This window comes from Chlorocebus sabaeus, chromosome 6 (genome assembly GCF_047675955.1).
Source record: "Chlorocebus sabaeus isolate Y175 chromosome 6, mChlSab1.0.hap1, whole genome shotgun sequence".
Taxonomy (NCBI): domain Eukaryota; kingdom Metazoa; phylum Chordata; class Mammalia; order Primates; family Cercopithecidae; genus Chlorocebus; species Chlorocebus sabaeus.
In genome coordinates this window covers 24,397,754-24,410,999 of record NC_132909.1, presented here as the reverse complement: position 1 = coordinate 24,410,999, position 13,246 = coordinate 24,397,754, and the positions used below count along the sequence as shown (strand labels likewise).

Below are 13,246 nucleotides of genomic sequence, written 5' to 3'. Positions count from 1 at the left end.
AAGTAGAGTCAGCCTATATTCATATACTGTCATCCTGGGCACCGTTAGGAATCAGGGAGCTACAGTTGGATTGACTTGCCATGCTGTTCAGGATGGACTGGGAAGTTGAAAAAGGAAGTTGCAGAATTGGTGGGTATGGTAAAGCCTCATTTGGTCAAATGAAAGCTGGATATAATTGTAATAAAGATAGACACATTTGGCTGAGTGCGGTGGCTCACACCTGTAATCCCAGCACCTTGGGAGGCCAAGGTGGGTGGACCACAAGGTTAGGAGTTCAAGACCAGCCTGGCTAACATAGTGAAACTCCGTCTCTGCTGAAAAAAAAAATACAAAAAAGTTAGCCAGGCATGGCGGCGCGTGCCTGTAGTCCCAGCTACTCGGGAGGCTGAGGGGAGAATCACTTGAACCCGGGAGGGGGAGGTTGCGGTGAGCCAAAATCACGCCACTGCACTGCAGCTTGGGCAACAGTAAGACTTTGTCCCAAAACTTAAAAAAAAAAAAAAAAAAAAAAAGATACATTTTTCCTCTGGGATGCTTCATTATAACAAACCTTTGACAGTCAGGGAAGGAGACTTGGTTTTTTTTTTTTTTTTTTTTTTGAGACAGAGTCTTGCTCTGTCACCCGGGCTGGAGTGCAATGGTATGGTCTCGGCTCACTCAACCACTGCCTCCCAGGTTCAAATGATTCTCCTGCCTCAGCCTCCCCAGTAGCTGGGATTATAGGCACACACCACCACGCCCGGCTAATTTTTGTATTTTTAGTAGAGACAGGGTTTCACCATGTTGGTCAGGCTGGTCTTGAACTCCTGATCTCAAGTGATCCACCCGCCTTGGCCTCCCAGAGTCCTGGGATTACAGGTATGAGCCACCACGCCCAGCTGAGACTTGCTTTTTCTAACCTCTTTTGTCATACGCCTGTGAGGGAGGGTTGAGAAGTTGAACAATTTATTTTATTTCTTTCTGTATTGATGGAAATTTTCCCATGGTATATTTAAAGAAAAAGTAGGGCCAGGCACAGTTGCTCACCTCTGTAATCCCAGCCCTTTGGGAGACAGAGGCAAGAGGATTGCTTGAGGCCAGGAGTATAATACCAGCCTGGGCAACATAACAAGACCTTGCCTTTAAAAAAAAAAGTTAAAAGTTAGCCAGCTGTGGTAGTGTGCACCTATAGTCTTGGCTACGTAGGAGGCTGAGGCGGGAGAATTGCTTGAGCCCAGGAGTTTGAAGCTGCAGTGAGCTATGATCATACTCCTGCATTCCAGGCCGAACAACAGAGCACGACCATGTCTTTAAAACCTAAACCCAGCAAAGTGCAGTGGCTCATGTGTAATCCCAGCATTTTGGAAGGGTGAATCAGATCACTACAGGCCAGGAGTTCAAGACTAGTTTGGGCAACATAGACCCTGTCTCTTTTTTTTTTTTTTCCTTGAGACAGAGTCTCGCTCTGTTACCCAGGCTGAAGCGCAGTGGCGCAATCTCGGCTCACTGCAAGTTCCGCCTCCCGGGTTCATGTCTTTCTCCTGCCTCAGCCTCCTGAGTAGCTGGGACTACAGGCGCCCGCCACCTCGCCCAGCTAATTTTTTGTATTTTTAGTAGAGACCGGGTTTCACCATGTTAGCCAGGATGGTTTCCATCTCCTGACCTCGTGATCTGGCCGCCTTGGCCTCCCAAAGTGCTGGGATTACAGACGTAAGCCACTGAGCCTGGCCTTTTTTTTTTTTTTTTATTTTTTTTTTTTTTTAGACAGAGTCTCTCTCTTTCGCCCAGACTGGAGTGCAATGGCCTGATCTCGGCTCACTGCACCCTCTGCCTCCTGGGTTCAAACAATTCTCCTGCCTCAGCCTCCAGAGTAGCTGGGATTACAGGTGCCTGCCACCACACCCAGCTAATTTTTGTATTTTTAGTAGAGATGAAGTTTCACCATGTTGGCCAGGCTGGTCTCGAACTCCTGACCTCATAATCTGACCACTTCGGCCTCCCAAAGTGCTGGGATTACGGGCGTGAGCCACTGTGCCCAGCCTATTTTTGTTTTAATTTTAAAATAATAATTTATAATCTGGATGCGGTGGCTCACACCCGTAATCCTAGCACTTTGGGAGGCTGAGGTGGGTGGATCACTTCAGGTCGGGAGTTTGAGACCAGCCTGGCCTACATGGCGAAACCCGTCTCTACTAAAAATACAAACAAAATTAGCTGGGGATGTCGCAGGCACCCGTAATTCCAGCTGCTCGGGAGACTGAGGCAGCAGTATCATTTGAACCCACGAGGTGGAGGTTACTGAGAGCCGAGATGGTGCCACTGCACTCCAACCTGGGTGACAGAGCGAGACTCTGTCTCAAAAAAAAAAAATTATTATTATTATTTATAGCTGGGCATGGTGTTGCACGCCGGTAGTCCCAGTTACTTGGGAAGCTGAGGCAGGAGAATCTCTTGAACCCAGGAGATGGAGGTTGCAGTAAGCTGAGATCGCACCACTGTACTCCTGCCTGGGTGTCAGAGCAAGATTCTAAAAAAAAAAAAAAAAAAATTTAAAAGAAAAGAAAATTGCTGGATCTTATTAGTGTATACTAATTTTTTATTGATGTGTGGCAAATTATTCCAAAATTTAGCAACTAGAAGCAACAATCACCATCTCTTTAGGTGGGGAATTTGCAGTGGCTGCATTTGGAGTAGTGGCTCTGATCTTCTAAGGTTGCAATCAAGATGCTGGCTAAAGATGTGGTCATTTGAAGGCTTGATGGGGGCTGGAGGGTCTGCTTTGAAGATGGGTCACTAGCACAGCTGGCTTTGGGAGGCACAGACAGTTCAAGTGTCCTCATGACAACGCAGCTTATTCTCCCAGAGTGAGTGATCCAATAGAGAGCAAGGCAGATGCCTGGAGGTCTTTTGTGACCTAATGTCAGGATTCACACTCTTTTTAAATTTTTTTTTTGAGATGGAGTTTCACTCTTGTCACCCAGGCCAGAGTGCAATGGCGTGATCTCGGCTCACTGCAACCTCTGGTCCTGGGCTCAAGCGATTCTCCTGCCTTAGCCTCCTGAGTAACTGGGATTACAGGTACCCGCCACCATGCCTGCCCCTTTTTTTTTTTTTAATTTTTTTTTAGTAGAGATGGGGTTTCACTATTTTGGCCAGGCTGGTCTCGAACTCCTGATCTCAAGTGATCTGCCTGCTTCGCCCTCCCAAAATGCTGGGATTACAGGGTGAGCCACCACGCCCAGCTACACTCTTTCATTTCTATAATACCCTGTTGGTGTTACAGATCAGCTCTGGTCATTGTGGGAAGGGACTGCACCAGTGGGTTAATGCCAGGAGGCAAGGACCACTGGTCACCATCCCAGAAGGTGGGTGGCTATCGTAGTCCTGCTTCTGGCGCCTAGTGGTTGATTTGTGTTCCTTCCATACGCAAACACCCCACTCACTTTCTCCTAAGTCCATATCCTGTTACAGTATCAGAAGTCTAGAACCTCATCTTGTCAAGTACAGGTGTGGTAGTACCTGCATTTCCTTTAGTACAACTCGAGTATAGTTCCTTTCAATCTGAAGACATGTGAATTTAAAGAGACAAATTACCCCCAGACACCCAACATACAATGGCGAGGTGGGCATAGGATGACTGGTATGTATGGGATAATTATTTTTTCTTTTCTTTCTTTTTTATTTTTTGAGATAGGGTCTCACTCTGTCGCCCAGGCTGGAGTGCAGTGGTGCGTGCAATCACCACTCACTGCAGCCTCGAACTCCTGGGCTCAAGCAATCCCCCACCTCAGCCTTCTGGGACTACAGGCACATGCCACCATGCCTGGTTACTTTTTTATTTTTTGTAGAGATGAGGTCATGCTATGTTGCCCAGGCTAGTTTTAAACTCTTGGGCTCAAGTGAGCCTCCTGCCTCAGTTTCCCAGTAAGTGCTGGGATTATAGGCATGAGTCACTGAGTCATGCATATTTAGGTTTTTATTATGACAACACTGTACTTTTGGTACCAGAATCTGTATTAGTTATCTATCATTGTATAATGACGTGAAAACTTGGCTTAAAACAGCAATAAACTTTTTTTTTTTTTTTTTTTTTGAGACAGTCTTGCTCTGTTGCCCAGGCTAGAGTGCAGTGGCACAATCTTAGATCACTACAACCTCTGCCTCCCGGGTTTCACCAATTCTCCTGTCTCAGCCTCCCAAGTAGCTGGGATTACAGGGGCACGCCACCATGCCCGGATAATTTTTGTATTTCTTCTTTTAGTAGAGATGGGGTTTCACCATGTTGGCCAGGCTGGTCTCGAACTCCTGACCTTGTGATCCACCTGCCTCAGCCTCCCAAAGTGCTGGGATTATAGGTGTGAGCCACCATGCCGGGCCTAGCAGTACTTTTATTACCTCTCACAGTGTCTGTGGGTCAGAAGTTTGGGAGTGGCTTACCTGGTTGGTCTTGGTTTGGAGATCTCTCATGAGGCTTTAGTCAAGATGTTGGCCAGCACCCTGGTTACTGGAAGGTTTGATGGGTTTGGAGGACTCACCTCTAAGATGTCCCATACACAGGAAGCGAGTTGGCAGTGACTGTTGGAAAAAGGCCTGAGTTCCCTGCTGCGTGGGCTTCTTTATGGAGCTCTTTTGAGTGTCTTCACAGCATCATAGGCGGCTTCCCCAAAAGTGAGTCATTCAAGAGAGCAAAGCAGAAACAGCAGGTTCTCTGAAGTCACATTTCACCCCTTTTGCAGTCTCCTGGTGGGTGCACAGGTCACCCCTCCCAGCACAGGTGGAAGCTATGCTGGGGCATGAGTTCCAGGAAACAGGGATCACTGGCGTCTGATTGGAGACTGGCTGCAGGTCTGATACTCCTTTCCCCAGCATAGCCCAGTCACAGTTTTCAGCATTTCACATCTCTTGGTCTCTGGCATAGTAGATTCTGCCGAGTTATCCCTGGTTTTGCAAATTCTGACAGTGTTGCTGTGAGGTAGGGGTGTCTCACTGTTGTAACCAGGAAATAGTCTAGTTGGTGGTGAGTGTGGCAGGGGCCACTATGGCCTCCAGAGACTCCTAGGCCTTGCATAGTGGCTCACGCCTGTAATCCCAACACTTTGGGAAGTCAAGATGGGAGGATTATTTGAGGCCAGGAGTTAGAGACCAGGCTGGGCAACATAGCAAGACACCGTCTCTACAAAAAATAAAATAGGCTGTGCGTGGTGGCTCACACCTGTAATCCAAGCACTTTGGGAGGCTGAGGCAGGTGGATCACCTGAGGTCAGCAGTTTGAGGCCAGCCTGGCCAACATGGCGAAACCCCGTCTCTACTAAAGATAGTAAAAATTAACTGGGCGTGGTGGCAGGTGCCTGTAATCCCAGCTACTTGGGAGGCTGAGGCAGGAGAATCGCTTGAACCCTGGAGCCTGGAGGTGGAGGCTGCAGTGAGCTGAGATTGTGCTGTTGCACTCCAGCCTGGGCGACAGAGTAAGACTCTGTCTTAGGGAAAAAAAAATGGCTAAGGCAGAGCATTTTGTTCTGTTTTTGGAGTCAGGGTCTTCCTCTGTCACCTAGGCTGAAGTACAGTGTTGGCAATCTTAGCTTGCTGTGGCCTCACCTTCCTGGGCTCGAGCAATTCTCCTGTCTCAGCCTTGAGCCACCCTTCCTGGCCCCTAAGGCACAGTTTTAAAAATAAATAAATAGCGAGATGCGGTGGGTCACACCTGTAATTCCAGCACTTTGGGAGGCCAAGCTGGGCAGATCGCTTGAGGCCAGTAATTCGAGACCAGCCTGGCCAACATGGTGAAACCCCGTCCCTACTAAAAATACAAAAAAATTAGCTAGGCATGGTGGTGGCACAGGCCTGTAGTCCCAGCTACTCAGGAGACTGAGGCATGAGTATTGTTAGAACCCAGAAAGTGGAGTCTCTATCTCAAAAAAAAAAAAAATTAAAAGTAAATAAGCCGGGCACGGTTGCTCAAGCCTGTAATCCCAGCACTTTGGGAGGCCGAGGCGGGTGGATCACGAGGTCAGGAGTACGAGACCATCCTGCTAACACAGTGAAACCCCATCTCTACTAAAACAAAAGAAATTAGCTGATCATGGTGGCGGGCACCTGTATAGTCCCAGCTACTCAGGAGTCTGAGGCAGGAGAATGGCATGAACCCAGGAGGCGGACGTTGCGGTGAGCCGAGATAGCGCGACTGCACTCCAGCTGGGCGACAGAGCAAGACTCCGTCTCAAAAAAAAAAAAATTGTAAATTAAAAACAAAAAAATAGAGGCACCTGCGAAGGCCTGAAAGCTGGGACTGAGGAACCAGGACATGGCAGTAATCATGTTTTTGAACAGCGGCTTATGCGTGGGGGTTTGGGCTGACATCATCTTCCTCCCTGTGCCAGCGTGTCCGGAGCGGTGACTGGAAGGGGTACACAGGCAAGACCATCACGGACGTCATCAACATTGGCATTGGCGGCTCCGACCTGGTGAGGAGAAAACTGCCTTGGGGTAGGGTGGGAGTCTGGGCACTGTTGGTCCCACCCAGGTCCTTACTTTCTCCAGGGATGTCTCTACTTTTTGTGGGCTCTGAATTCTTACTCTTTGATGCTGTGTCTCCCCCCAGGGACCCCTCATGGTGACTGAAGCCCTTAAGCCATACTCTTCAGAAGGTCCCCGCGTCTGGTATGTCTCCAACATTGATGGAACTCACATTGCCAAAACCCTGACGCAGCTGAACCCCGAGTCCTCCCTGTTCATCATCGCCTCCAAGGTAGGAGCGCCGAAAACTGCCCGGCCCCTGGGCGTGTGTGTGTTGGGGCAGGGAGGGACGGCTGTTTTGCCGTCCCCCTGGCCATTGGTCCTTCTCGGTGGGTTCCGAGTGAACCATGGTTTGTGGATCAGGTCAGTACAGCTGCCCTAGACTGTTTCCGTGCCTGGCAGCAAACAAGGTTGACTGATGAAAGCCTGAACACATCAGTTTGAACGTTTGTGTCTTGACCACACCCACTCACCTTGCGGCATCTCTGCTCAGTCTGGGACTGCTCACCACTTCCTTACAAACCTGTCCTTTATGCCCGCTCCTGTTTTTTGTTTTGGTTTTGAGACAGAGTCTGTCTCTGTCGCCCAGGCTGGAGTGTAGTGGCGTGATCTCGGCTCACTGCAATCTCTGTCTCCTGGGTTTCAAGCGATTCTCCTTTCTCATCCTCCCAAGTAGCTGGGACTAGGCAGCACACCACCACACTTGGCTAATTTTACTATTTATTTATTTATTTATTATTTTTTAGTATAGATGGGGTTTTGCCATGTTGGCCATGCTGGTCTTGAACTCCTGACCTCAGCTGATGCGCCCCCCTCGGCCTCCCAAAGTGCTCCCAAAGCATGCCCAGCCACGCTTGCTCCTTTCTGATCCCAGAGCCATGCCCTGATAATAGAGGGGTTTTGTTTGCTGTCGTTTATGCTCTATTTACTCACGTGAATGTACATAAAATATGAAGAATTCCATCTGAATTCTGAGACACCTTCCAGCCTGGGCCGAAGAGAGCCTCAGGCTGACTGCAGCCCTCCAGGGGAGAAGCTGTGGCCTTTGACCTGCAGGCTTAGGGTCGGGGGTGTGTGTTTACCAGCCTCCCTCCTCTGGTTTTAAAGAGTTGGAATCTCAGGAGGTTATGTGGCGTCACTGTCACTGACCTGCAAATACTGCTCCAGGTGACAACTGGGCATTGCCTTGGCCTCTGCTCCTGAGCCCTGGCTCGAGGCTGCACCCACCCCTAAGCTCGGGCGCCCACTGCTGTTCTCTTCGGTTGCAGACCTTTACCACCCAGGAGACCATCACAAATGCGGAGACGGCGAAGGAGTGGTTTCTCCAGGCGGCCAAGGATGTGAGTGGGCTATAGGGCCTCCCTCGTGGTCAGCCTCTGGGCTGGGAAGAGCAGGGTGGGCCCCTGAGTGACCAAGTCTGGCCCTGTCTGTCCTGAAGTTGGAAGCGGAAGGTGGCCTTGCCAGTGCCTGCCTTTGCTAGATGAGATGATTGTTCATCTTGGCTTTGCCAGACCCAGCCTTGCAGATGTGACAGAACTTGCTCTCGCGGGCTGACAGCCCTTGTGTTGCCCTTTCTCTAAGGTTCCTTGGTGCAGCAGGGACTCTTGGCCACACCTATTTTATAGGGGAGGGATGTCCCTGAGCCCTGCATGCTTGTAAGATGGGATGAGCAGGCAGCCTGTGACCCATCTGCTTTCTTGACCTTGACCTCGATGTGGGCCTCCTTCAACAGTGTCAGAAGCAGGGACTGGGAATCTCAGTCCCATGCAGGGCCTTGGTTCCTCTAGTGATGGGGAGTGACTACCCCTTGTCTCCCTGGGCTGGATTTGGTAACTTGGCTCTGTCTTTTGTAGCCTTCTGCAGTGGCGAAGCACTTTGTTGCCCTGTCTACTAACACGGTAAGTGCCCCTGTGGTCCCCTGTACTGCCTTCCTGGGAGGGCCCAGCATGTCTAGGTCATGGCCTTTCAGAGACGTGGTTCATAGGTCTGATGGGTCTTGGCTTGGCTGATGGTATGGAAGGGTTGGCTGCCTGTGGGCTGCAAGCCTTCCTTGCCTTTTCCACATTCACCCATTCAACCTCTGCAGCCTTGAGGAGAGAGGCTTGGAGTCAGTGGGATCATGATAACCCCTTTTTCCATCTCCCAGGCCTGAGTGATACCCAGAACCCTCCATACACATGACCTTCCTAGGCCTCTGTGCGCAGCATCTCCCCAAATGGGACATGCTGGGTAGGGGTGGAGGATACATTCCATTTTTCACGTAAGGACATAAAGCCCCAGTGAAGGGAGGTCACACTTTGCCTCCTACTTAGTGATTGTTGTTTTGTGTGTGGTGTTTTTTTTTTTCTTTGAGACAGTCCACTTTGTTGCCCAGGCTAGAGTGCAGTGGCGAGATCTTGGCTCCCTGCAACCTCTGCCTTCCAGGTTCAAGTGATTCTCATGCCTCAGCCTCCTGAGTAGCTGGGATTACAGGTGCACGCCACCATGCCTGGGTAATTTTTATATTTTTAGTGGAGACGGGGTTTCACCATGTTGGCCAGGCTGGTCTCTAATTCCTGACCTCAGGTGATCCGCCCACCTCGGCCTCCCAAACTGCTGGGATTACAGGTGTGTGCTGCTGTGCCCAGCCTATTTTTTGAGACAAGGCCTCGCTCTGTCACCCAGGCTGGAATGCAGTGGTGCAATCTTGGCTCATTGCAACCTTTACTTCCTGGGTTCAAGCAATTTTCATGCCTCAGCCTCCTGACTAGCTGGGATTACAGGCACCCACTATCACATCCAGCTAATTTTTGTATTTTTGGTAGAGACAGGGTTTCGCCATGGTGGCCAGGCTAGTCTCGAATTCCTGACCTCAAGTGATCTGCCCACCTCGGCCTCCCAAAGTGTTGGGATTACAGGCATGAGCCACTGTACCTGGCCCACTTAGCGATTGTATGAGTAGGTGATGCCAGGATTAGAACCTGGGTCACCTGTCCCCCAGTTCTCACAGTCTGCCTGGCCCCGAGGTTGTGCAGGCTCAGCAGGGCATGGCAGAGTAAGGGATGTTCCAGGAGTGACAGCAACAGTCAGCCAGTGGGCACTGTGCTGTGTCAGAGCTGGGGACCACACCCACATCACTCCCTCCCACACCCTCCACCATTACCCCTACATCTCTGCCTCCAGTGCTCGCCCGGCTGCAGCAGGATGCCATAAGGCTGGCTAACCATAGCACTGTTGCCTGCCTCCCACTGACTGGTCAGCAGGGCTTCTCCTCCTGTGGGGAATAGGTAAGGGGTTGCTGGCCTTGTCTGCCCTGGGGACCAGAACACCTGATGGGTCCTCAGAGCTTCTTGGTACAGTCACCCTCCCACACATGGGAAGGGCTGGGTGACTGTCCAGCCTGTGTGTGGTTGCCTGGCCTGGTAGGTGGCACCTGCCCATGCTCGGGTCCCAGTCCTAGGTTCGGTTCCTAGATGCCCTGAGGGGTCATGCTCTGGTGTCCCAGACAGGCCTGGGTGAGAGCTGTTGCCGAGCAGTGTGTGGGCCAGTTCCTCACACGGGGTTACAGCTGCCCTCAGCAGGGGGCTTTACAGGTGCAGCGTCACTGGTGTGCCGGTCATGGACTGACCTGGTGTCCATCTTGGGGTGGGCAGATCCTGGGCCCTGCCCTTGACTCACAGACTGCTGTAGCCCTGCCCCATCCCTGGCTCTGGGGAAGGTGAGGCTCAGCTCACAGAGCATAGCTTCCTGCCTCCTGGAGCGCCTGTTTCCATCCCACTAGCAAATGCTTCCTTTCATTTCTCTCCCTTTGTTTTTTTTTTTTTTTTGTAGACCAAAGTGAAGGAGTTTGGAATTGACCCTCAAAACATGTTCGAGTTCTGGGATGTAAGTACAAGCACTTCTGCACTGGGTGAATTAAGTGTCCTTTGCCAAATCATGGCCGTTGAGGGGCCCATGAGGTCAGGTCAGTGTTTATTGAGTACCTGCTGCATACCTAGCTTGGGGAAAGGTAGAGAGGCCCTCAGAGAGGCTTGGAGGACAAGAGCAACCCAGGCAGGATGAGGGCTCCACTTCCACCTGAGGGCGGGCTGAGCTTGCATTGCCAGGTGACACTCCCTTGGGTGCCTGCCTGCAACACCCACTGTGGGGTAACCCGAGTCCCCCTTGCCCCCCTCACTGAGTTGAGGTTGTGAGTTATTCTCAGTGATGACCTTTCTCTGAACTGCAGCCACCATCTGTAAAGGCCAAGGGGCAGGGTGAGGCATGGGGTATGACCGGGTAGGCCTGGAAAGGAGCAACAGGAGCTGCAGGAGGAGCTGGGGGGTGGCGTAGAGGAGGCGCCAGGCTGGGGCTGCTTGCAGAGCAAACCCTGCCTTGAGTGACAGGGCTGCAGACCCCTCTGTAGCAACAGGTGGTCCATGGGACCGCCTCTGCTGGAGCCGAACAGTGAGCTGCAGCTTTCCTTGTGCACTTGCCTGAGCTCAGCAGTAGTGTGAGGAGGGCTCTGGCTGTGAAGCCTGGGGTGCAGGGGTGCAGTGCAGGGTGTGGTGCGGGCGCTGTGAATGCTGTGGGCATGGCCAGGCTTAGGTGCAGGGTCTAACACTGTGGCAGGCGCAGTAGAGAGGGCATTGCCCATGTGGTGGTTTTCCCACCTGGGGCTGTTTCCAGGCATTTGGACCGGAGGCCCTTTGCTTGGTGATGGCATCCACAGACATAATCTTGTTCCTTTGAAAGCTCTAGGGGCCTTTGGCTACCGGGGTCTGGGAGAGAATGAAGCCCTAATGCGTTAAGCCATCCACTGTGTATAATGAGTTAACTTCTTTCTAGAATGAGACTAGTTACATACCATCCTTGGAAGAATTGACAAGAGTCACTCAAGTCATTTTCTGCATCCTGTGGCTCAGATGCGGAACCCCGGTCAAGAGAGACTGTGCGGCTTCTAATAAATGTTGCATGCCTGATAATGGAGGGCAGCCGCCTTCCACCTCCTCCTTGGGATCTGGAGCCTGAGCAGGTGGTGGGCAGGGATGTGTGGGTGCTGCTGCCAGCCAAGGAGCCGAGCAGATCGGGGGTGTCCTTGCTCGTCACCACCCAGCATGTAGAGATGAGTTAGGGTGTGGCTTAAGGAGAGGATGGGTCTGGTCTCCCAGGTAAGGCCTAGGAATGATATTTAGGCACAGAAACATGGGGCCAGGGCTGGCTGGTGGGACCTAAGCGGAGGCTTCCTGGGCCAGGCTAGACAGACCACAGGGGATGGAGGAGGGATCTGCCTGAGTTACTAGAGTGTGTCCTGCTGAATCCAGAAGGTGATATCTGAAGAACCCAGGGATAGGAGCAGGTGAAGTTCCTGGAGGGAGGGTCTCGGGTGAGCTACAGCCATCAGCTCAGGGCTAGGGATGCAGTCCCGGCTCTCAGGTGAGATCAGAAGAGTCTCGTCTGGTAGTGGAAATTCTTGGTCCGCCAGGGCCAGTTGTGGGGCAGCCTTGGGTGTCAGGATCAGGCAGAGGGGTGGTGGGAAGTCGCAGAGTCTCCCAGGGCTCAGCCAGAGTCAGCACACGCCACAGGGCCAGTTTTGGCTGGGGAGGCCCGAAGCGGAGCCAGAGCAGATCCAGGTGAGTTCTGAGGAGGAGCCAGGGCAGGGAGAGGGACCCATGGGTCTGTGAATTCTGGAGGAGCGGCAGGTATTTAGAGATGGTTCTGTCAGGTGAAGTCTGAGGAGCCAAAGCTATGTATGTGCGTATATCAGCCAGGCTCTGTGGGAGGTGGTGTAGACCTGTGGCATGGGACGGGTGTGCACGCTGGGATCTCTGGCCGGTTCTGAAAAGTGAGGATCAGGTAGTGGGTGGCTGATTGCTCGAGTGGGGTGTTTAGAACCCAGGATTAGGGACACACAGGTCAGCAGCTGCTTCTCAGCATCCTGACTGGGTGAGATGGGCAGAGCTCAGGGCATCAGAGGCCTCTGAGAATTCGTGACTGAAGTCCAAGTCTGTGGCGTCAGGGTCTGCAGAGCCCAGATGCGGGAGAGGTAGGAATGTACCTGGTGATGTGAGGCAAGGACAGGGGAGCTGCGGCAGGTGAGGCCGGCGGGTTGCATGCGGAGCTGTGCTGGGTAGGTGCGGTCTGAGTGGCTCAGGGTGAGTAAAGGTCCGGAGACCTGGGTCTGCAGGGCAGACGTCAAGACTAGGCCAGTCAGACGGTGTTTGTCAACACTGGGCTCTCACCAGGCTCCCTCAGGCCGAGGTCAGCAGCCAGTGATCTGTCATGTGTGAGGAAAGTGACTGTTCAGGTTAGGTGTGTATAGTGCAGCCTTTCAGAGCGGCATCTGTCTGAGGTCCCAGGAGCTAGAATCAGACAGGTTTGTATGGCTGGGTTTCCAGGGGAGGCCTGAGGAGCCAAGACTCTACTCAGGTAGGCAGAACTGGACCAGTCCGGTAAGGACGTTGGAGCTAAAGATAGGCAGACAGGTTGAGCTGGGTCTGACAAGTGAGGCTGAAGATCCATGATTGGGTCCAGGTTGGAGCTGTGTCCTCGGACCATGTCTGAGCAGCTCTGGTGGGTGAGCCTAGGAAGAGACCAAAAAGCTGGAGTCAGACAAAGGGAAGACGAACTGCATCCGTCTGAAAGGTGAATGAAGCCTGGGTCTGGTCGAGGTATGTAGAGCGGTTCTAGCAGGCGAGGTTTCAGGGGAGGTATGTAGAGCGGTTCTAGCAGGCGAGGTTTCAGGGGAGGTATGTAGAGCGGTTCTAGCAGGCGAGGTTTCAGGGGAGGTATGTAG

At 52.1% G+C, this 13,246-nt stretch overlaps 1 protein-coding gene across 1 annotated transcript in view; it reads left to right on the top strand.

The window, feature by feature from the left end:
* Positions 1-13,246, top strand: part of GPI (glucose-6-phosphate isomerase) — a 52,743-nt gene that overhangs the window by 11,239 nt on the left and 28,258 nt on the right. Inside the window, exons 6-10 of the mRNA XM_007996256.3 lie at positions 6,357-6,440; positions 6,578-6,724; positions 7,761-7,832; positions 8,346-8,390; positions 10,303-10,356. Coding sequence (XP_007994447.1) covers positions 6,357-6,440; positions 6,578-6,724; positions 7,761-7,832; positions 8,346-8,390; positions 10,303-10,356 — 402 coding nt within the window. The remainder of the gene's footprint in view (positions 1-6,356; positions 6,441-6,577; positions 6,725-7,760; positions 7,833-8,345; positions 8,391-10,302; positions 10,357-13,246) is intronic.